This window comes from Schistocerca americana, chromosome 10 (assembly GCF_021461395.2).
Source record: "Schistocerca americana isolate TAMUIC-IGC-003095 chromosome 10, iqSchAmer2.1, whole genome shotgun sequence".
In the NCBI taxonomy this organism is placed as follows: Eukaryota; Metazoa; Arthropoda; class Insecta; order Orthoptera; family Acrididae; genus Schistocerca; species Schistocerca americana.
This window is the reverse complement of record NC_060128.1, coordinates 48,348,348-48,370,346: the sequence shown is the minus strand read 5'-3', so window position 1 is coordinate 48,370,346 and position 21,999 is coordinate 48,348,348. Positions and strand designations below refer to the sequence as shown.

The following is a 21,999-nucleotide window of genomic DNA, read 5'->3' as shown; positions in this document are numbered from 1 at the left end:
GAAATAGGGCAAAAAATTTTAGACACTGTTGTGCAGTGTGTTATCCATATAACCTTCTCTCAATTGATTTTGACATGTGACAGCTGCTGCCCCGAGGAAGGGTGTGATTTAGTGTTTGCGGCCAAAGTGTAAATTCTATTTTTGTGTCAGATATTTTAACGACTTCTGGTTACGTTCTCTGGGTGCTGCAAATAGTGTTTACTGCTTCAGAGTCTCCTTTGTCTTTTGATGTGCATTTGTTTCTCAAACGGTCAGTACTGCCTTTAAGTTAGAATTTTTGAAGAAAGATAACCTCTATTGAGTGTTATAAGTAGAGCTCAGTTTCTGAAGTAGGAGAGGTTACGGAAAGGTAATTAACATGCAGTTACATTGACTTAAAATTTTATTGTAACAATACCAAAGAAGGAAAGTTGCTACTCACCATATAGCGGAGATGCTGAGTCGCGATAGGCACAACAAAAAGATTCACACAGTTATAGCTTTCGGCCATTAAGGCCTTTGTCAGCAGTACTCTGATGTTCACTTCCACGTTGGTCCAAAGCACAAATATTCATTGTTGTAGGAGTGCTTGCTGCCCACACTGACACCCACTTCTTCATAAAAGCTGGAAGGTCTTGAAGGAATTTCGTGGCTTCAGTCAGTTAAATAGATGCTGAGGATCTGAGAACCTTTAAGAGTGTTACAGACCTCATTACCAAACCAAAAGTTGATGCTCATGCTAACAATGTACGTTTCAGAAACTTTACCACGATGAAGTTTTTTTAAAAGTAACATATTCTTCATCAGAGTTGGATACCACCATGTTCTTCAGGTCACATAGAGGGAGACCACAATTTGTCATTTCTCCATAGTTTGTAGATGCCTTGCAAAATCTAGTGCTCAAATACATAGGTGGAAGGTAATCATTAAACTAGAAACACAAATGCTTTAAAAACTACTAGATCAAATTTGAAACATGTAGACTTAACTGAACTAGTAGATTTCATGCCCGAGGTGAATAGGCAGTTTTATCTGAACGTCAGGCCAGAGAATCTTCTCTCCACCGGTTGCACATACGCACTGTCGAAGCAGCGTGCTCTGTACGAGCTGCAGTGTCACGGAACGATAGACCTGCCTTCCACAGACCACTCATTCTGTCCCGTTCGAGTGCTCTCACGTACCACCCACTACCACACATGCTGTGTCAATTAAGTTCAGAAAATTCCTGTATGAAATTTTCTCACAATTTTTCAAAAACGACACGAGGTACACAAACACCATCGACAGGCAAACATCTTTCGAGCACTCAAAGAAATAGACTCGGTGCCTACACTGAGGCAAGTGCTACTTTACATGAGAAGGACCTGCACGGAAACGTGCTCCAGATGGCTTCGATTCAATAACAGAACAGAAAAAGTTTTCCCCTACTTGACCTTAGAATTTGAATCCGAGACTCAAGATAAACACAAAAGGATACCCAAGTTTAATTATTATTACTTAGGGTGACCTTAACAGCAAGACTTTAACGTGCAATGGAGCTGTAATTACAGTTCCAGCAATGTAGCTGTCAAAAGCAGAACAACCCAGATATGACCCCCCAGGGGCCTCAATTCTTTGGCGAGTTCCTGCTCGACTACCGCAGGGCCCTAACTTTGCGGCACTATTCCCTTCCGTGTTGCACGTCTATCCTCCTCATATCCTTTTTCCCCTCTCTCGGGGAACACGTCCGGACTGTTTTTCGAAATGTATTCTGCGTTTTCGGTAGTAGATATCAGAATACTCTCCACTGTTTTTCATTCCTATTCCCCCCCTTCGCCTTCTATCTTTCGTCCTATTTGGCCATTGAGGTTCCTCCTCGGAGGCCGGCCCACACTTCTGACACGTGGCTGGGTAACGCCTAATACCCGGTGCCGGGTTAACACGTAGGGTTCGCACATACTCCCTGGTACGGGCCAGGCTCGGGGAGGGATGATTGCCTGAGCTGCTACCTTCCCAAATTGCCGGTCCCTCTGTCAGGTGTTCAGGAGGCTCGAACAGTCACCTAAGGCAGATGAGCCCCTCTCTGTGGAAGAGGGACCTCCAGTTGAAAGGAGCGCGCCATTGGAGACACTGGCAGTTGTGGCGGATTTTCTCGGTGCGAGCCAATCGTTTCCGCAGAAACAGATCCACATTAGATAACTTATTCACCCTAAGACAAGTAACTGAGAAGGCGTGGGAATTCAGTGTAGATGTCCACATATTATTCGTAGATTTTAAAAAGGCCTATGATAGCATACACCGGCAGTCACTCGTAAATATAATGAAGGAATTTAAAATAACATCAAAATTAATCAGATTAGTTAAAATGTGCATCGATGAAATTTTGTCGCATAAAGACACCGGTAGGAGAAACTGAAGATTTTAAGGTGTACACTGGACTGAGAGGGGATGCCATTACATCTATTTTATTTAACCTTGTCCTAGAGAAGATTGATAGAGAATTTTCTAAAACCAGTCCACAAGGGATCCAGCTACGGGATGTGAACATTACAAGACTTGCCTATGCAGATGATGTAGCACTAATAAGTAGTTCCAAAAGAGAATTAATCAGAATGATGCAAAATTACTACAAAATTGCTGAGAAAACAGGATTACATGTTAATGAAGAAAAGACAGAATACCTGCCCATAAGTAATAAAACCAGAAAAGATGCACCTCTGACGGTAGATGGATTCAATTTCAAGACTGTTGACCACTTCAAGTACCTAGGAAGTATTTTTAGTAATAACAACAGAACAGATATAGAAATAGATGCCCGTTTATCAACAGCAAACAAGACACTTTATAGTTTCATCAAAATTCTAAGAAAAAGAGCACTTAGCATCATCATCATCTTGGACAGTTTCCAGCCACTGGCTGGGTCTGTCGGGAACACAAACCTCTCCATCGTGTTCTGTCTTTCCACCATTCCCCCTCTTCCACCTTCGCCCAGTTCTCTCTTCTTCTCATCACACATTCCTTCACTCCCTTCACCCATCTATCTCTTGGTCTTCCTCTGGGCCTCTTCCCCTCCAGTTGCAGATCAAACATCCTCTTTGGAATTCTTCCCTCATCCATTCTCTTCATGTGCCCATACCACTGCAGTCTTGATTTTTCTATCCTGTCCTGTACTGGTTCCTCCTTTAGTCTTTCCCTCACATACACATTTCGCAATCTGTCTCGTCTTGTTACACCCAACCTGCTCCTCTGGAACTTCATTTCACTAGCCTGTATTCTACTTTTGTCGCTTTTGTGCATTACCCATGTCTCACTTCCGTATGCCAATATGGGGACAAAGTAGGTTTGGTATATAATTCCCTTGGATTTCTGTGGCACCTCCTTGCTCCACATAAGCCCCCTAATGCATTTGTAGAACTGCCCTGCTTTTCTGCACCTTTCATTTATTTCCATTGCGTTTCCCCCCTTACTTTCAATCACGCTTCCCAGGTACTTGAAGTTCTCTACCACTTGTAGTTTTTCCCCTCCACAAGTTATATCCACATTTGACCTATTCTTCTTCCTTGTTGTGACAATTATTTCACTTTTCTTTGCAGAGAAATGCATTCCATATTGTGCTGCCGTTGCCTCCCATGCATCTAACTGCTCTTGCACCTCCTTCTCGCAATTTCCCCATAACATCAGGTCATCGGCAAAAAGCACTGCTTTCATTTTATGATCTCCAATTGCATCTGATACTTGCTGTAGGATTTCATCCATAACAATAATAAACAATAAAGGCGAAAGTGCACTTCCCTGTCGCAGCCCATTTTCCAGCTTGAACCATGCAGTACGTTCCCTCCCCACTTTCACACAACTCTCACTTCCCTCATACATTTTTCTGACTTTTCGTGTTATCTCTTCATCTGTCCCTTTTGCGTTCAGCACATCCCAGAGCTTGTCCCTACAGATACTGTCATACGCCTTCTCAATATCTAAAAAGGCCATGATTAAGTCCTTCCCGTACTCATAGTGCCTTTCCTGCAGTTGCCTTACCGCAAATATGAGGTCCGTTGTTGATCTTCCCGGTCTGAAACCGTACTGCTCCTCTTGCAGTCTACTTTCAATACTGCTTCTTATTCTCTTCTCCAGGATTTTTTCATAGATTTTTCCACAGTGGCATAGCAGGGTGATTCCTCTGTAGTTCTCACATCTCCTTTTATCCCCTTTCTTGAAGATCGGGACTATAATTCCTTTCTTCCAATCCTCAGGAATTCTGTTCTCCTTCCACACCACCCTCAGCACTCTGTATAGCCACTGGGTTCCTACTTCTCCTTCTGCTCGTATCATATCCACTGTTACTTCGTCCCAACCTGGTGCTTTGCCCCCTTTCATCCTCTTTATGGCTTCTTCCACTTCATTCCAAGTTAGATCATCAATTTCCCCACTATTATAATCGTCTGCTGCCTTAGGCTCTCCATCGCTGTTAGTTACCCGCTTGGCGGGATTCAACAGATCTTCAAAGTACTCCTTCCAAATCTTTTTGAGCTCATGCATTTCCTCCACAACTCTTCCATTATTATCCATGATCCTCAGGCACTCGCTTCTGTCGTTCCTCTTATTTCTTACCATGGTGTAAAGTACTTTTTTGTTCCCTTCACTGTCCTCTTCTAACATTCTTGTCCATTTTTCCATCCACTACTTCTTCTCCGCCCTTACTATGGTCTATGCCGCTTTCTTTTTTTCCTTATATTTTACCCTAGCTTCCTCTGTTCGGGTCTGGAACCATTCTCTGAAGGCTTTGTTCTTTCGAAGTACTGCCTCTTTACATATGTTGTTCCACCATGGGGTTTCCCTACTTCTCCTATTTGTGCTAGTTCTTCCGCACACAGTCTCAGCTGCCTCAACTAGAGCCCTCTTAAAATCTCCCCATTCTTCTTCCACTGTTCTCTGATCTTCCTTTGGCAGCTTCTTCCTGATCAGTGTCTGGTACTGGGTCCTCCGTTCATCCTCTTTCAGCATCCATGTCTTCAACCTTTTCTCCTGTATATCTGCTGCCCTCCTATCTTTTTTCTCTCTCAGGGTGGCTACCAACAGCCGATGGTCACTGTCTAAGGCCTCAGATGGAATGACCTTAACATCTGTGAGGCTGCTCATCATCTGCCTATCCACTAGTACATAGTCTACTACTGAAGTTTGGGACCAGTCTCCACTGTACCAAGTTATTTTGTGGCTACTTCTCTTCTTGTACCAGGAATTTGCGATCGCCAGCCCATTCCTCTTGCAGAATTCCAGCAACAATTTTCCTTCTCTATTTCGGTTCCCCCAGCCCTCTGGTCCCATTATCTCCTCGAATCCTTTCCTGTCTGTGCCAACATGTGCATTGAGGTCCCCTATTATAATCTGATTTCCTCCATTTAGCTGCTTTTGCATGTCATCTTCAAATTCCTCCTCCTCCTTTTTTGTACACCCCACCTGCGGGGCATATGCTTGGATGATATCAATGCTTTTTCCTTTCACCCGTAGTCTGGCTTTTATCATTCGATCATTGATACCTTCCACCTCCTCCTGCAGACCCTCTCTGACCACTATTGCCACTCCATTTCTTCCCCTCTCATTCCCTATCCAGTACAGTTTACATCCTTTACTTAGTGGTTTTTCACCAACTCCTCTCCACCTAGTCTCAGCAAGTCCCAGGATGTCCAATTTCCTCCTTTCCATCATTTCTACAATTTCTTCTAACTTCCCAGTTAGAGTCCTTACGTTTAAGGTGCCCAGTCGTAAACCATCTCGTAATCCTTTTCCATTGCTTGGTCGGTTTCCTTTAAATCCGTTCCGTGATCCGAGGCATGTTCCCTTTTTAAAAGCAGTTGATTTATCCACTACTGGCTTGCTAGGCCTATCGCAGCTTCACCAGAGCCCCGTTAGCCGTCACGTTTCAGGGTTCAGGACCGCTACGGTAGCTGAGAAGGCCCTATGGGAACCCTGAAAAAGAGCACTTAGCAGTAACTTAAAAATCCGCTTACATACCTGTGATGTTACATGGATGTGAAGCATTAATATTTAGAAAGAAAGATGAAGAAAAACTGTTAATATTCGAAAGAAAAGTACTCAGGAAAATTTTTGGACCTGTATGGAATGGAGAATAAGAAGAAATGAAGAACTAAGAGGGCTGTACAAACACCGTAACATTGTCGAAGTGCTCAAGAGGAGAAGGTTGAATTGGGCAGGCCATATAGCAAGATGACAGAGAATAGACTACCTAGAATGGCATTCAGCAGAACAATAGAAGGAACGAGAAGAAGAGGGAGACCCAAAATCAGATGGCAGTATAACATTTGGGAGGACACAACGAGGATGAACAGTAGCAGCAACTGGACAAACAGCCCATTGGACAGGCAGAAGTGGAAGAGGCTCACAGAGCAGGCGTATGGTCGATAAGGCCCTTGCCACATGTAAAGTAAATTAAAAAAATAGTAAGAGCCAATCGTCACCTTTGCAGATCACATCTACCAAACACAAATGGAATGAAGCTCCTGATGCAAAGACCCAACCAGCTGTGCCACGCTTCCTCGTGGTTTTACATACTGGAGAAGGTCAGTTGTTTGCAATGGTAAATCCGTTTCTTATTCAGAAAGGTGTTGACGCAGTTGCTAGCCCTGTGAAATCCTGCTCTCGTTTATGCAATGCCACTTTTTTTTGGAGACTACTTCCGATTCTCAGGCACAACAACTGCTTGCTGCTTCACTTCTCTGTGGCTATCCCGTTGGTGTCGAGCCCGTAGAACTCTGAATTCTTCCCGTGGCGTTATCTGCACCGGGCTGCTCGACGGTCCGACTGAGGCAGAAATCCGAACTTACTTTTCTGATCACAGTGTCATTGCAGTCCATTGAGTGATGAAAAAAGTAGATGCATCCTTAGTGCCCACACACACTCTTTTTCTCACATTTGAAAGAGTGGTGCCTCCGTCCTCAAAATCAAAGCGGGCTGTGAAGTTGTCACAAACAGACCGTTCATTCCGAACCCGATCATTTCGTCCTCACTCGAATGTCCTGTCGACACTCGGCCAAATGTGTCACCTGTGGTGGTGATACGCACGAGGGCGATTGCTTGCCTCCTACTCCCCACTGTATCGACTGCAGTGGTGACCGTGCTGCCTCCTCTCGAGATTGTCCCACATATCTCGGTGAGCGGGCTGTCCGGGAGATTTGGGTAAAGGAAAAAGTGCCTTATGCTGTCATTCGCAAGTTATTGGCTAATTGAAGCCCTGCATTTTACCATCTGGCACTTACAGTACCGTTCTTGTTACATCTCACTCCACGAAGGACATGGCCACGCAGACCTAGAACCTCAAATTTAGCACCGCGGTTGTAAAATCGCCCAGTGCCGTGGTAGCATCCTTGTCTCCTTCTCCTCCAACTGTCCAACAAACCACCAAAGTTTTGCCTCGCGCAACCAAATCTGCTACACAACCAGCAGGTCGGACAGGACGGAAAGAATATTCCGGCAAAGACTTAACGTCCATCCAGCTGACAAACATCTGAATCTTCATCTGCCAACTGGAAATACTCCAAGAAATCAGAGGCAAAACGGTCTCCTTCACCGACTCGCGTGTCCTCTTCGATGGTGTCAGTTCGTGGTACCCTCACGTAGCTGACCTCCGTGTTGCTGTTGTGCACCACCAACTGTTTATCTGCCCTGGAATCCACAGACCGACTGAGGGAGAATGCTGACGTGTCTGTAGATCTCGTGGAGCAGGTTCCACCTCTGCGCCTTGTAGCAGAGTGCCTTCGAAGGCTGGAACTCGGCAGCCGCTGACGTGACACCCTTCTGTACCCTCGCCCTGCCTTCCCCTTTCCCCATCATGGCTCTTCTCCGGTGGAATATTCGTGGCCTTAGATCCAGCAAGGAGGAATTACAGCTACTCTTGGAATCACAGTGGCTACTTATTCTCTGTCTCCAGGAAACAAAATTACATCCTGACAACTGCTTTTTCCTCTCACATTTCTTTCTTGTCCGCTTTGACCTTCAGCCCCCCCCCCTCACCCCCCCTCCTGCCCTGAGGACAGCATTCCATCTCATGGGGAGTCATGCTGTCGTCTGGGATGACTTTCATAACCAAACCGTCTCACTGAACACCTGGCTGCAAGCTGTTGCTGTCTACACTTTCCTTCCTCACTTCACCTTTCTCTTTGCAACACCTACATCCCTCTGTCATTCGCTGTCACCAGGACAGACTTCCTCCAGCTTATTTGGCAACTCCCTACCTGTTTTTGCTGCTCATTGACTTTTAAAACACACTGTCCTCTCCGGGTCTCTCCCAGAACCTGTCAGAGATTAGCCCGCTTGGCTGACCTTTTCAATAAACTTGACTTCCTCTGTTGTTAACACTGGAATACCAATGCTCCTTTCAGACTCGTCACACACTCACATTCCCATTGGAACATCTCCTTCTGCACTATCCAGCTTGCCCATCATCACAAATGGTCCGATTTCTCTGACATGTACTCGAGTGACCATTTCCCGTGTGCTATCCATTTGCTGACTCCTCCCCCATCTACGGCAAACCCAAATGGCAACTTTCTAAGGCCAACTGATGGCTGTACTCCTCCCTGGCGGCCTTCGACGAACAACATTTCCTCAATTGTGGTGACCGAGCAGAATACCTTACAAATGTTACCCTTACCGCTGCAGAACATTCCATTCCTCACACTTCATCTTTATGGCACTGTGTCCCAGTGCCACGGTGGACTGAGGTGTGCCACGAGTAAATTCGTATGCGGAGACGTGCTCTCTGCGTTTTTAACCGAAATCCTATGATGGCCAACTGCATTCATTGTAAACAGCTACAAGCGCAGTGTTGTTGCATTCTTTGGGATAGCAAAAAAAGCTAGCTGGATTTAATTTACTATTTCTTTTAACAATTCCACTCCTTTTTCTGTCATGTGGACCAACCTTCGATGGCTGTCTGGGATCGAGGTCCATTTCCCCATTTCCGACCTGACAGTAACAGACGATGTCACAGTGGACCCTCTTGCTATCTCCAACACCTCGGGTCACTATTTTGCGGAGATTTCTAGCTTGACCCACTATTGCCCTGTCTTCCTCATTCGAAAATGAGTTGAGGAGGCTCAGGTGATACCCTTGTCCTCTTAGAATTGTGAGTGCTACAGTGCCACTTTTACTATGAGGAAGCTAGCTCCTCCCGATCCTCCGCCCCTGGTAGGCAGTATGATGTTCACATTCAGTTGTTGCAGCACCTTTCTCTTGCGGGCATTTTCTCCTTCATGCATACATTTGCATTTGGGCAGGGGGCACATTTCCCAGACACTGGTGCAAAGCCTGTACCTAAGCCCGGTAAGGACAAACACCTTCCTTCTAACTACTGCCCGATTTCTCTCACCAGCTGTGTTTGCAAAGTGATTGTGTGTGCGATTCATGCCGGGCTGGTACAGTGACTTGAGTCTCGCAATTTATTAACCACTGCACAGTGTGAATTTCGAGCGCGCCGCTCTGCAGTTGACTGTCTCGTCATTCTGTCCACCTGTGTCCCGAATTGTTTTCTATGGAAATACCAGATTGTGGCTGTGTTTTTTGAACTGGAAAAAGCCTGTGGCAGTTGTTGGAGGATTTGTATCCTCCGTACTCTCAACAGATGGGGCTTCTGTGGCCGCCTGCCCTGTTTCCTTCCGGAATTTTTAAGAGACAGTTTTCAAGATACGTGTGGGTTCTATCTCGTCAGACACCTTTATCCGGGAAAATGTTGTTCCTTAGGGTTCTGTCCTGAGCGTCACCTTCTTTGCTATCATCGTTAACCGTGTTACGGCCTGTCCCCGCCGGGCATCTCCGACTCCCTCTCGTCGATGATTTTGTAATCTGTTTCAGTTCTCCACAGACTTATCTCCTCGAGCGGCACCTTCAGTGTTCACTCGATCGTCTTTATTTGTGGAGCATTGACAATGGCTTTCACTTTTGTACTGACCGTTTGTATGAATTTCTGACGGCACGGCGGGTTTGTTCCACCATTTTTACATACTAAGCCTGTTGCTCTTCTGTTCACTGAAAGCATGAAATTCCAGGGGCTCGTACACTTCATAGGAAACACTCTTGGTCATCCCACGTGTCCTACCTAGCTGCCCCCAATGTCCAGCTTGTCCTCAGTGGTGCTTCCTGGGGAGCCAATCAGACCACACTCCTTCGTTTGTACCGGTTCCTTATCCATTCAAAACGAGACTGTGGGTGTTTCGTTTACGAATCTTATCAGCTTCTGTCCACCTTACGCTGTCTAAATACAGTCCACCATCGTGGAGTCAGTTTGGCCACTGGCGCCTTTTATGTTAGGCCAGATGAGTGTGTGTACGCAGAAGCTGCCGAACTACTTCTGTCGTACCGACGTGATGTTCTCCTCAGCAGATATGCGTACCGTTTGTCCACCGTGCCTGGCCACTCGTCATATGCCTCCTTGTTAGACGACTCCTTTGACTGTCAGTATATGTGCGTCCCTCATCTGTTACCTCCTGGAGTTCGCTTTTGGCTATTGCTCCAGCAGCTTAACTTCACACTTCCTGCCACTTTCTTGGTGAGTGTGAACCCTTCACCACCTTGGCTTTGTGCAGTGGCCTGTGTTCACCTTTCACTTTATTCTCTTCCTAAGGACACTACTCCAAAGTTGCTTTATCGCACGGAACTTCACAATAGTACGTTCGAGTACAGTCCTGGCTCTGACTGATTGTGGTGGCGAGTGCACCTTCGTCATTAGCACCGACAATTTTCGGTATTGGCTTCCAGAACCCTGCTCAGTATTTACATCGGAGCTCTCCGCCCTGTATCGGGCAACACAATACATTCGGCAACACAGGCTTTTCAATTGTGGCATTTACTCCGACTCTCCGTGTCCTTTAGATTCTCTCTGTGCTGTACACAGTCTATCCCTCAGTGCAACGGGTCGAAGAAAGCATCCACTTACTCACTCTCGACAGAACCACTGCGACGTTTATACGGGTTCCCGGTCACGTCGGTCTGATAGGAAACGAGGCTGCTGACGCTGCTGCCGGGGCCGGTGTCATCCTACCTCTGTCCGCTAGTTCGTCCATTCCTTCCGACGATTTCTGTGTTGCCATCTGGCAGCAGGTTATGACACTTTGGCATCAATGTTGGTCTTCTCATCAGGGGAACGAGCTCTGGGGAATGAAACCTCTCACAGCGTCTCACTGCGGAGACCATTTTAGCTAGATTGCGTATTGGGCACTGTCATTTTAGCAACCGTCATTTGGTAAGTGGTGATCCCCCACCACTTTGTGTTCGTTGTCATCAACCTTGTCGCAGTTCGCCAGTTCCTGACAAAATGTCGTTCTTTTATCCACTTTTGTGCTAATTTATGTTTGCCGTCTTAGTTACTGCCCATTTTAGTGAACGATGCGTGGGCTGTTGATCACATTTTACTTTTTATCTGTCGTAGCAATTTGGCAGAGGACATTTAATCTTTAGTTTAGGGCCTCCATTTCCGTTGTCTCTATGGCGTATTTTTGGACATTTCTCCAAGAGGAAGTTCCTGTTTTTAGATGTCTTTCATTCCGTCGATTCGGCTTAAAGTGCGGTCGCTTTTAACTCCTTTTTTGACTGTTCTGGCATGTGTGTGTATGACCTTAGTTGTTTTTGTACCCTAAAACAAAACAAAACAAAAATCCAGTTTTGAACAAACACTATTTGCCACTTACTAACATCAACTTGTTTAGCAGTGTCCAAACTTGCAAATAGCTGACAGAAATGACCGTACAATTACTAGGGAGTCTATTGTGTATGAGGCTGCTTCTTGGCACCCAATCTCACTGATCCACACTGCATCCACCACAATTACAGTAGATTTCCGTGTGTCCGTAGCCTTCGGCAAAATCGAACACGGCCACGTTCCCGTCAGAGGAACGGCAACCACTTTTCCCGAGGCACCACATCGGGGTCGGTCCGTTAACTTGCTTCCGGATGTGGAGCCACTGAGACGGCTTTCTGCCTTCGGCAGGGATCCGGAATCGGTTGCCTCCTACCGGCTAACGAACCGCGCACTCCTCACTTAGCCGCAGATGATGTCGTTCTCCTTCCCCCTCTCTGCTGTAGTGACGACATTTTCTTATACTCACTCTCATCCACTGAGCCAACTGCTACTTACACACCTAACTCTGTGACTGCTGGCTACCACAGTTGGCTTCCTCGTCTGCACCGCCTGAGAGCCCACACGCGTGCTGTTCGACTGTGTGACACTCGCTCAGTGTCTGTCATAAGTTTTCCAGCATCCCGATTCTGATAGGTTCCAGAATTACTACATCTGAGCAAGTTGGGGTCTGCCGCCCGATACTGATCTCGTCGTGTTTTGTTTAGACATTATACTCAAAGTTGTCAGGAGTTGCAATTCAGAAGTTGCTCTATCTTAAGTAAGTTTGAGAAAATGTGGGAAAAGTGTGTCAGTTAAAAGAAAACAGTGTTGAGAAAAATAAAATTTATTTTAGTATGAAAAGCGTGTATGAGACTGACTTTTGAACCACATCTTGTTTGTGTGGAACTTTTGAAATAATATTTTATAAACTACATAACTCATCAAAGCAGTTGTGCTGCCCACATTGTTGTTTTATATATACATGTTGCTTTACAGCAGTATTGTTTAGGTCCAGAATATTTGCTGCCTTCATTTATCTGTGGCTGACATTTCACAATTAGATGCAGTGATACACGTGATGTCATCTGGAGAGTTTGACCGTGCTGACACTCTGTGAATTCTATTTTACAGGTGCGAAGCTGTCGTGAGACGAGAGACGAGTTTTAAAAAAGACACGAATGGCACTGCGCCAGAAGAAATAAAACGACAGGTTGAAAAGAGCGAGAAACCCTGTGCGGAAGGGGAGGAGGTCTTACCGAGAAACGTGTCTGACACACCGTGCAGTGACGTGGGAAATACAAAGGTGCGTTTGCAGTTCCTGTTTAGTTTTCTTTGTGACTTTCTCGGGATAGTTTACACCTGTCTTCAAGAGTTTTCCAGTTCAGTTTCTTCAGTACCTCTGCGACTCTTTCTCACACAGCAAACCAACCTGTGACCATTCGTGCTTCCCTTTCCTGTTTACGTTCAATACCTCTCGTTACTTCTATTTGGTACGGGTCCCACAAACTTAAGCACTGTTCTAGAACCGGTCGCATGAGTGATTTGTTAGCAATCTTCTTTGTAGACCGATTGCACTTCCCCAGTATTCTACCGATAAACCGAAATCTACCACCCTACCGCCTGCTTTACCCACCACTGAGCCTACACGATCATTCCATTTCGTATTCCTACAATGTCTTACACACGGTATTTGAACAAGTTGTCCAATTCCAACAGTGACTTATTGATATAGGATACTATGTTTTTTCATTTTGTGAAGTAAACAATTATATATTTTTTGAATATTTAAAAGCAAGTTGCCAATATTTGCACTGCTTTGGAAGCTTCTCAAGATCTGACTGAATATTTATGCAGCTTTTTTAAGACAGCATTCATTATAGATACCTGCATCGTCTGCAAAAAGTTGGAGGTTACCATTAATATTTGCTGGAAGGTCATTGATATGCAACATGAAAGCTTGGGTCCCAACACACTTCTGTGGGGCACACCTGAAGTTACTTCTGCTTCTGATGATGACTTTCCACACAAGATAACATGTAGTGTCCTCCCTACCAAAAAGACCTCAATCCAGTCACAAATTTCATCAAGGCTATTTACAATTTGTATAGAAACCAGATGGCAGTTATAAGAGTCGAGGGACATGAAAGGGAAGCAATGGTTGGGAAGGGAGTGAGACAGGGGTGTAGCCTCTCCCCGATGTTGTTCAATCTGTATATTGAGCAAGCAGTAAAGGAAACAAAAGAAAAATTCGGAGTAGGTATTAAAATCTGTGGAGAAGAAATAAAAACCTTGAGGTTCGCCAATGACATTGTAATTCTGTCAGAGACAGCAAAGGACTTGGAAGAGCAGTTGAACGGAATGGACAGTGTCTTGAAGGGAGGATATAAGATGAACATCAACAAAAGCAAAACGAGGATAATGGAATGTAGTCGAATTAAGTCGGGTGATGCTGAGGGAATTAGATTAGGAAATGAGACACTTAAAGTAGTAAAGGAGTTTTGCTATTTGGGGAGCAAAATAACTGATGATGGTCAAAGTAGAGAGGATATACAATGTAGACTGGCAATGGGAAGGAAAGTGTTTCTGAAGAAGAGAAATTTATTAACATCGAGCATAGATTTAAGTGTCAGGAAGTCGTTTCTAAAAGTATTTGCATGGAGTGTAGCCATGTATGGAAGTGAAACATGGATGGTTAATAGTTTGGACAAGAAGAGAATAGAAGCTTTCGAAATGTGGTGCTACTGAAGAAAGCTGAAGATTAGATGGGTAGATCACATAACTAATGAGGAGGTATTGAGTAGAATTGGGGAGAAGAGAATTTTGTTGCAGAACTTGACAAGAAGAAGGGATCGGTTGGTAGGACATGTTCTGTGGCATCAAGGGATCACCAGTTTAGTATTGGAGGGCAGTGTGGAGGGTAAAAATCGTAGAGGGAGACCAAGAGATGAATACACTAAGCAGATTCAGAAGGATGTAGGTTGCAGTAGGTACTGGGAGATGAAGAAGCTTGCACAGGATAGAGTAGCATGGAGAGCTGCATCAAACCAGTCTCAGGACTGAAGACCACAACAACAACAACAACAACAACCCATATGGTCACTTCTGATGATAAGTGTGGGTGTCATACTGTATCAAATGTTTTTCGGAAATCTAAAAGTACTGTATCCACCTGACTTGTCTCGATCCAATGCCTCGAGAAAAGTGCGAGTCGGGTTTTACGTGATCGATGTTTGTGGAATCTGTGCCGACTGGCAGTGAGGAGGTCATTCTGTTCGAGATATCGCATTATGTTTGAATTTTGTGTTCTAAGATTCTACTACAAATCGATGTGAAGAATATTGGATGGTAGTTTTGTTGATCAGTTCTACACTCCTGGAAATGGAAAAAAGAACACATTGACACCGGTGTGTCAGACCCACCATACTTGCTCCGGACACTGCGAGAGGGCTGTACAAGCAATGATCACACGCACGGCACAGCGGACACACCAGGAACCGCGGTGTTGGCCGTCGAATGGCGCTAGCTGCGCAGCATTTGTGCACCGCCGCCGTCAGTGTCAGCCAGTTTGCCGTGGCATACGGAGCTCCATCGCAGTCTTTAACACTGGTAGCATGCCGCGACAGCGTGGACGTGAACCGTATGTGAAGTTGATGGACTTTGAGCGAGGGTGTATAGTGGGCATGCGGGAGGCCGGGTGGACGTACCGCCGAATTGCTCAACACGTGGGGCGTGAGGTCTCCACAGTACATCGATGTTGTCGCAAGTGGTCGGCGGAAGGTGCACGTGCCCGTCGACCTGGGACCGGACCGCAGCGACGCACGGATGCACGCCAAGACTGTAGGATCCTACGCAGTGCCGTAGGGGACCGCACCGCCACTTCCCAGAAAATTAGGGACACTGTTGCTCCTGGGGTATCGGCGAGGACCATTCGCAACCGTCTCCATGAAGCTGGGCTACGGTCCCGCACACCGTTAGGCCGTCTTCCGCTCACGCCCCAACATCGTGCAGCCCGCCTCGAGTGGTGTCGCGACAGGTGTGAATGGAGGGACGAATGGAGATGTGTCGTCTTCAGCGATGAGAGTCGCTTCTGCCTTGGTGCCAATGATGGTCGTATGCGTGTTTGGCGCCGTGCAGGTGAGCGCCACAATCAGGACTGCATACAACCGAGGCACACAGGGCCAACACCCGGCATCATGGTGTGGGGAGCGATCTCCTACACTGGCCGTACACCACTGGTGATCGTCGAGGGGACACTGAATAGTGCACGGTACATCCAAACCGCCATCGAACCCATCGTTCTACCATTCCTAGACCGGCAAGGGAACTTGCTGTTCCAACAGGACAATGCACGTCCGCATGTATCCCGTGCCACCCAACGTGCTCTAGAAGGTGTAAGTCAACTACCCTGGCCAGCAAGATCTCCGGATCTGTCCCCCATTGAGCATGTTTGGGACTGGATGAAGCGTCGTCTCACGCGGTCTGCACGTCCAGCACGAACGCTGGTCCAACTGAGGCGCCAGGTGGAAATGGCATGGCAAGCCGTTCCACAGGACTACATCCAGCATCTCTACGATCGTCTCCATGGGAGAATAGCAGCCTGCATTGCTGCGAAAGGTGGATATACACTGTACTAGTGCCGACATTGTGCATGCTCTGTTGCCTGTGTCTATGTGCCTGTGGTTCTGTCAGTGTGATCATGTGATGTATCTGACCCCAGGAATGTGTCAATAAAGTTTCCCCTTCCTGGGACAATGAATTCACGGTGTTCTTATTTCAATTTCCAGGAGTGTATTAGTCTTCTTGTCGACAGATGTGACCTGTGCTTTTTTCTAAGAATTGGGCACAGTTTTTCTTTCTACGGCAGATTATAGTTAGGAGAGGGGGTAACTCACCTACAAATTCAGTGTAGAATCTGACAGGAATTCCGCTGGGCACTGAAGCTTTGTTCAATTTTAACAGTTTTAGCTGTTTCTCAACACCACAGACACGAATTCTTATTTCGCTCATCTTTTCGGTGGTACAAGGATTAAATTGGGGCATTTCTTCTGAGCTTCCCTTTGTGAAGGAACATTGGAAAACAGATTAAGAATTCAGCTTTTGCTTTTCTACTCTCCATTTCAGTTCCTGTCTCATTTGTTAGGCACTGCACACCAATTTTGGTGCCGTTAACAGTCTTTACGTAGAACCCAAATTTCTTTGGGTTTTGTGAAAGATCACTTAACAGTATTCTGCTGCGGTAGTCATTGAAGGCATCACGCATTACTCTCTTGACTGCCAAATGCGTTTCGTTCAGCATACCTTTAACTATAGCCCTACTCGTTGTTTTACACTGTTTCTTACAAGGGAATGGTCAGACTTGTCATGTCAAAACCTGTGTTGCTTTTTTTTACCACTGTGAGTTAACATTGCAAGAAGTCTGTATGCAGAATTTTAGCTGCTGACATGACCTGCAAGTCTGTAAACAATTTTATGAAGTAAGACATTATTGTTGCACGGTTTCCGCGCTTATAACTGCCTCTTGTACAACCCTGACCTCTCTCGCTATGTTATACCAACGCCATCTAGGGACGAGGTGGCGTTAGCTACGCGCTGCTCTCTTGCCACAGCAGTTAGAGAGGTGATTCCCCCATTGAAAGCGATCGTATGATAATTAAACATTTGTTGACAAATATTGCTGATATGTTATCTACAACATTCTTTCCAAATAGCTATGAAATAGACACAAATAAATATACGGTTTAGAACACCTCCAAATTTTATTTCTTGTAATTACCACAAAAATGCGAACTATTGATACAATGTTCAAAACATAGATTTTTGTGCACCAAGAACATACAAGCAAAGACGACATATGACAGCCCTGCGAATCACAGATGTTGTTAGATGTCCGTAGACGAAACTGGGCTGGTGTTAGGAATGAATCAGGCCTAGTATCAGTATATTTTGAGGAGTGCCACACACATTTAATCAGATTCTGAAACCGTGGGGAGGAAAATTGATACTGTACTACTGATTGCAGCTTGAGAATATTGTCACGGTGATAGACAGGAAATTGCAGTGATCTGCACACAATAATTTTCTCTGTTAGTTTTCTGTAAAATGCCTTCCATTGACGGAAAAATTCTCTGTCTAAAGGTTGAATTACGTTCGTCGTGCCGGGTGGAATCTGAAGTATCTCTACTTCTTTGTCAGGGTGGGCTCGAAATACAGCTTTTAATGAATCAGACCTTTTATCACCTGATCATGAATCGTGAAGGAGAAGAGATTTGTTCCCACAGAACAGAAGAAAAGCATGACGCATGAAAAGTGTAACGTTTTCATTTCCCATTTTTCCAGACTTTGATGCGTCTACCACAACATTGTTTGTGTAGAACATTGTTCTTTTGACACGTGGTCCAAAACGTCCAGTTGGTTCTTGAAGACACACATACAGTTTAGGCAGCAATGAACCATCCAGACTAATTATGGGCATTATAGTGTATGAATGGGCGAGTGCAGTCGTGGACTGCGCAATCGCCTCAATATGTTTTTCCCCTTTGAATGACAGTGTTCTTTTCGCATGCATTTCTTTTTGAAAACCTGCCTGATCTACATTGTACACGTACGATTCACTAAAACTAGGGATCTTATTTTTTGCATTCGTAAGAAAAGCTTCTATCATTTCGATTTGTGTCACTTCATTTTCCGACCTGTTTCTCGATACAAATTTTGTTATTTCTCTTGCCACAATTTTATGTGATCTTTCTAAGTGACTAATCCAACTTTGAGAAGCTGTAAATTCTTTAGCGCATATCGCATTGGCAATCTCTAACGTCCAATCACGAAAAGTTGTATCGCTGACACTAAACAACTGTTATCTGGCATCGGTAAATAGCTCAAAAAGCCGCATTTATCTCCGTCGCAATTTCCAGTCGACTCTTATGTCGTCCAGCGACTTCCTTTTTCCATCTATACAATTCACGTTCAGAACAGACAAGGCGATACTTATTTTGAACAGTACTGACATGTAGGCATTTCTTACCACTTTCGTTCAACCAGTACGTCACCACTTTTTCTTTGTCTGATAAGGTAAGTGTAGTTGCTGGTGTTACTTTCGGAGATAATTGATGATGGTACGTGGCATGATCACTCGAAGAGTCTTCACAAGTGCAACTTTCGTCGGTGTCTTCGCCTTCTGTAGATTCACAGTCTGCAATATCGAGTGTTTCAGTTGTTTCTAGCCACATGTCTGCGCCATTTACATGCTCGTCTAGAAGTTTAACAACCATGTCGGACAACACATAGTCTTCACACGTGTTTTCTGTTGATTGCTTCATTTGGCATCTGTGGTATAATATCTCCATGGCAAGCAGCAAAACATTTACAGGGTTTGTCATCACCTGTGAGGGGAGATTGAATGTTCACCGTAAAGTGGCTTGCGGATTATAGATGAACATGTCCTGTACATCTTTCACATCTCTAACCAGTTTCAGGACGGTATGTTTCGAAATACGTGCCAGAAATTAAAAGGACATGCATGCCACAGAAACGAATATTCATTTCCCCTTTCCACCAAAACCATGCAGCGATATTCCTCTTTAGTGAAAGCCGTGATAAGACAGCCGCACTTCCAGACCATTCGCACAACGCTCGCGACTCGCCATTTCCAGGGGCGGCCAGCCGTCACAGAAAGTGCCAAGCAGGTAACACAGCCATGTTCGTGATATATTTTTTAGGTGACTTCCAGTTCATGTCAGCAGCTACAATTTTGCATACGGACGTTTTGCACAGTTAAATAACAGTAATAAAAAAAAAGCAATACATGTTTCGGCCTGACAAGTCTGACCATTCCCTTGTTAGTGGAAGTTTCTTTATAGTGGCAGTACACAAGGAGGGACACTCACATTATGAACTGTTCTACTGGGTACATATCTATCCAGTGCACGGTAAACCATTCTTCTACATTTGAAACACAGTTCTTCTACATGCTCCCGCCCTTTGCCGAATGTTTCAAGTTTCTCATTGAGGTGTGACACTACTGATTTTTTATCTAGTTTACTGATCGTGTTTGTTTTAGTTGTCCTTTGCACTTTGGTACTTGTTGCTGCCACAGCCGCCTCACAGTCACTGATACCAGTGTCGATGTGGACATCCGCAAAGAGCTCAGAGCTATTTGTTGCAATTGAATGCAATATATTTCAATTATGAGTGGGGTTCCTATCTACCGGTTCTAGGTAATTTTCCGAGAAGGCATTTAGTAATGTTTCATAAGATGCCTTATCATGCCCACCACTAACAAAACTGTTATTTTCCCAGTTAATTGTTGGTAGTTTTCAGTTATATCGGGAAACGGTTTGGGTGTTGATAGAAGGATCCGATTATCATTTTATACCCACCCCCTGGTGCCGAGTGTTGCCCAGACAATCTCACACGCAGCTTCAATTTCTATCGTGATGGATTTGAATTTATTGTTTATTGCAACAAATAGGCCACCTTCATTTCCCATTTGCTATTCTTTCAATATACTGGGTAATCAAAAAGTCATCATAAATTTGAAAACTTAATAAACCACGGAATAATGTAGATGGAGAGGTAAAAATTGACACACGTGCTTGGAATGACATGAGGTTTTATTAGAACAAAAAAAAAGTTCACACAAATGTCTGACAGATGGCGCTGGAGAGCAAAACGTCAGTGACTGCACATGACAATGAAGCAGAGGGCATTTGCGTTGTGGGTGTTTCAAAAGATGGCGGACGATGACGATTGGTTGAGTAACGTGTTGTGGACCGACGAAGCTCATTTCACGCTCCGAGGGTCTGTCAAAAATCCTAGAACTGTCGTGGAAACTCCATTGCATGATGAGAGAGTCACGGTATGGGTTGGATTTAACACATCTATGTTATCGGGCCTTTTTTCTTCGGGGAAATGCGTGATTCTGGTTTTGTAGCTGCTACCGTGACGGGTGACAGGTACGCCGATATGTTACAGAATCGCATCATCCCCAGCCTGGCTGATAAACACCTGTTGGAACGTATGATGTTTATGCAAGATGGCGCTCCACCCCATATTGCTAGATGCGTGAAAGATCTCTTGCGCGCATCATTTGGTGATGATCGTATGCTCAGCAGCCACTTCCGTCATGCTTGGCCTCCCAGGTCTCCAGACCTCAGTCCCTGCAATTATTGGCTTTGGGGGTTACCTGAAGTCGCAAGTGTATCATGATCGACCTCCATCTCTAGGGATGCTGAAAGACAACTTCGGAGGTTACCTGAAGTCGCAAGTGTATCGTGATCGACCGCCATCTCTAGGGATGCTGAAAGACAACTTCCGAAGCCAGTGCCTCACCATAACTCCGGACATGCTTTACAGTGTTGTTCACAACATTATTCCTTGATTACAGCTATTGTTGAGGAATGGTGGTGGACATATTGAGCATTTCCTGTAAAGAACACTATCTTTGCTTTGTCTTACTTTGTTATGCTAATTATTGCTATTCTGATCAGATGAAGCGCCATCTGTCAGATATTTTTTGAACCTTTGTATTTTTTTGGTTCTAATAAAACCTCATGGCATTCTAAGTATGTGTGTCAATTTGTACCTCTCTATCTACATTATTCCGTGATTTATTCAGTTTTCAAATTTATACTGACTTTTTGGTCACCCGGAACATTTAAATTTTCTCTTTCTGTAGCTAGTAATATATGAGCTTTGCTGTTTTTTCATGCACTCTTCACACTCTGGCACTTTGTGGCAAGTGCTTCGGCAGTTTACCATTGGGATTTATGGATTTATTTTAATACTCTCACCTGTGGGAGGCATTTGTTTCAATCTTACACTGATACTTCGGGGTTTTCTACAGCTTTCGTTATATAGATTGGACAGGGGAGTCACCTAATGTTGGGGGGGAGGGGGGGATGGGGAGACCACGACTTGGCATGCATCCCACACATAGCTGCCTGAGTAGCAGCATACCCAACCCTGTTAGGGGGAGCCTACAGTTTTCAGTGTCTTGTTTAATTCATTTGATTTCATCCCTTTTTATCTCTTACTACATTTCGTATAATTAATTATCATCTTTCTTACTTTTATGCTTTCCTTAACACACATGTTCATTCCACCACATCAGTATTTTTCTCATCTAAAATTGGTTATCATGTCAAAACTTAAAGTACTAGCTGCCCCCTTCAAACCCATTTATGCTCACTTATGCATATTACTGAATTACCCGTGAGGTGATCATTTATTGTTGTTATTGAGCCAAATCCTGTTGGAACCATTTGTTTCTTTTTATAGCTGCTCTCGTACAGTATTTTATCAACTGCCCGTTTGTATTTGATTAAAGTACTGTTGTACCAGACTGATTCTGGTGTAGTCCATGCATCATGAAATTACCTTTTTCATAGCTGTTGACATGAACTTTGAACAGGAGTGATTTA

At 44.7% G+C, this 21,999-nt stretch overlaps 1 protein-coding gene across 1 annotated transcript in view; it reads left to right on the top strand.

The window, feature by feature from the left end:
* The window catches only part of LOC124552541, a 44,600-nt gene that overhangs the window by 18,764 nt on the left and 3,837 nt on the right, over positions 1–21,999 (top strand). The window contains exon 4 of the mRNA XM_047126858.1: positions 12,713–12,884. Within this exon, the coding sequence (XP_046982814.1) occupies positions 12,713–12,884 (172 nt within the window). The remainder of the gene's footprint in view (positions 1–12,712; positions 12,885–21,999) is intronic.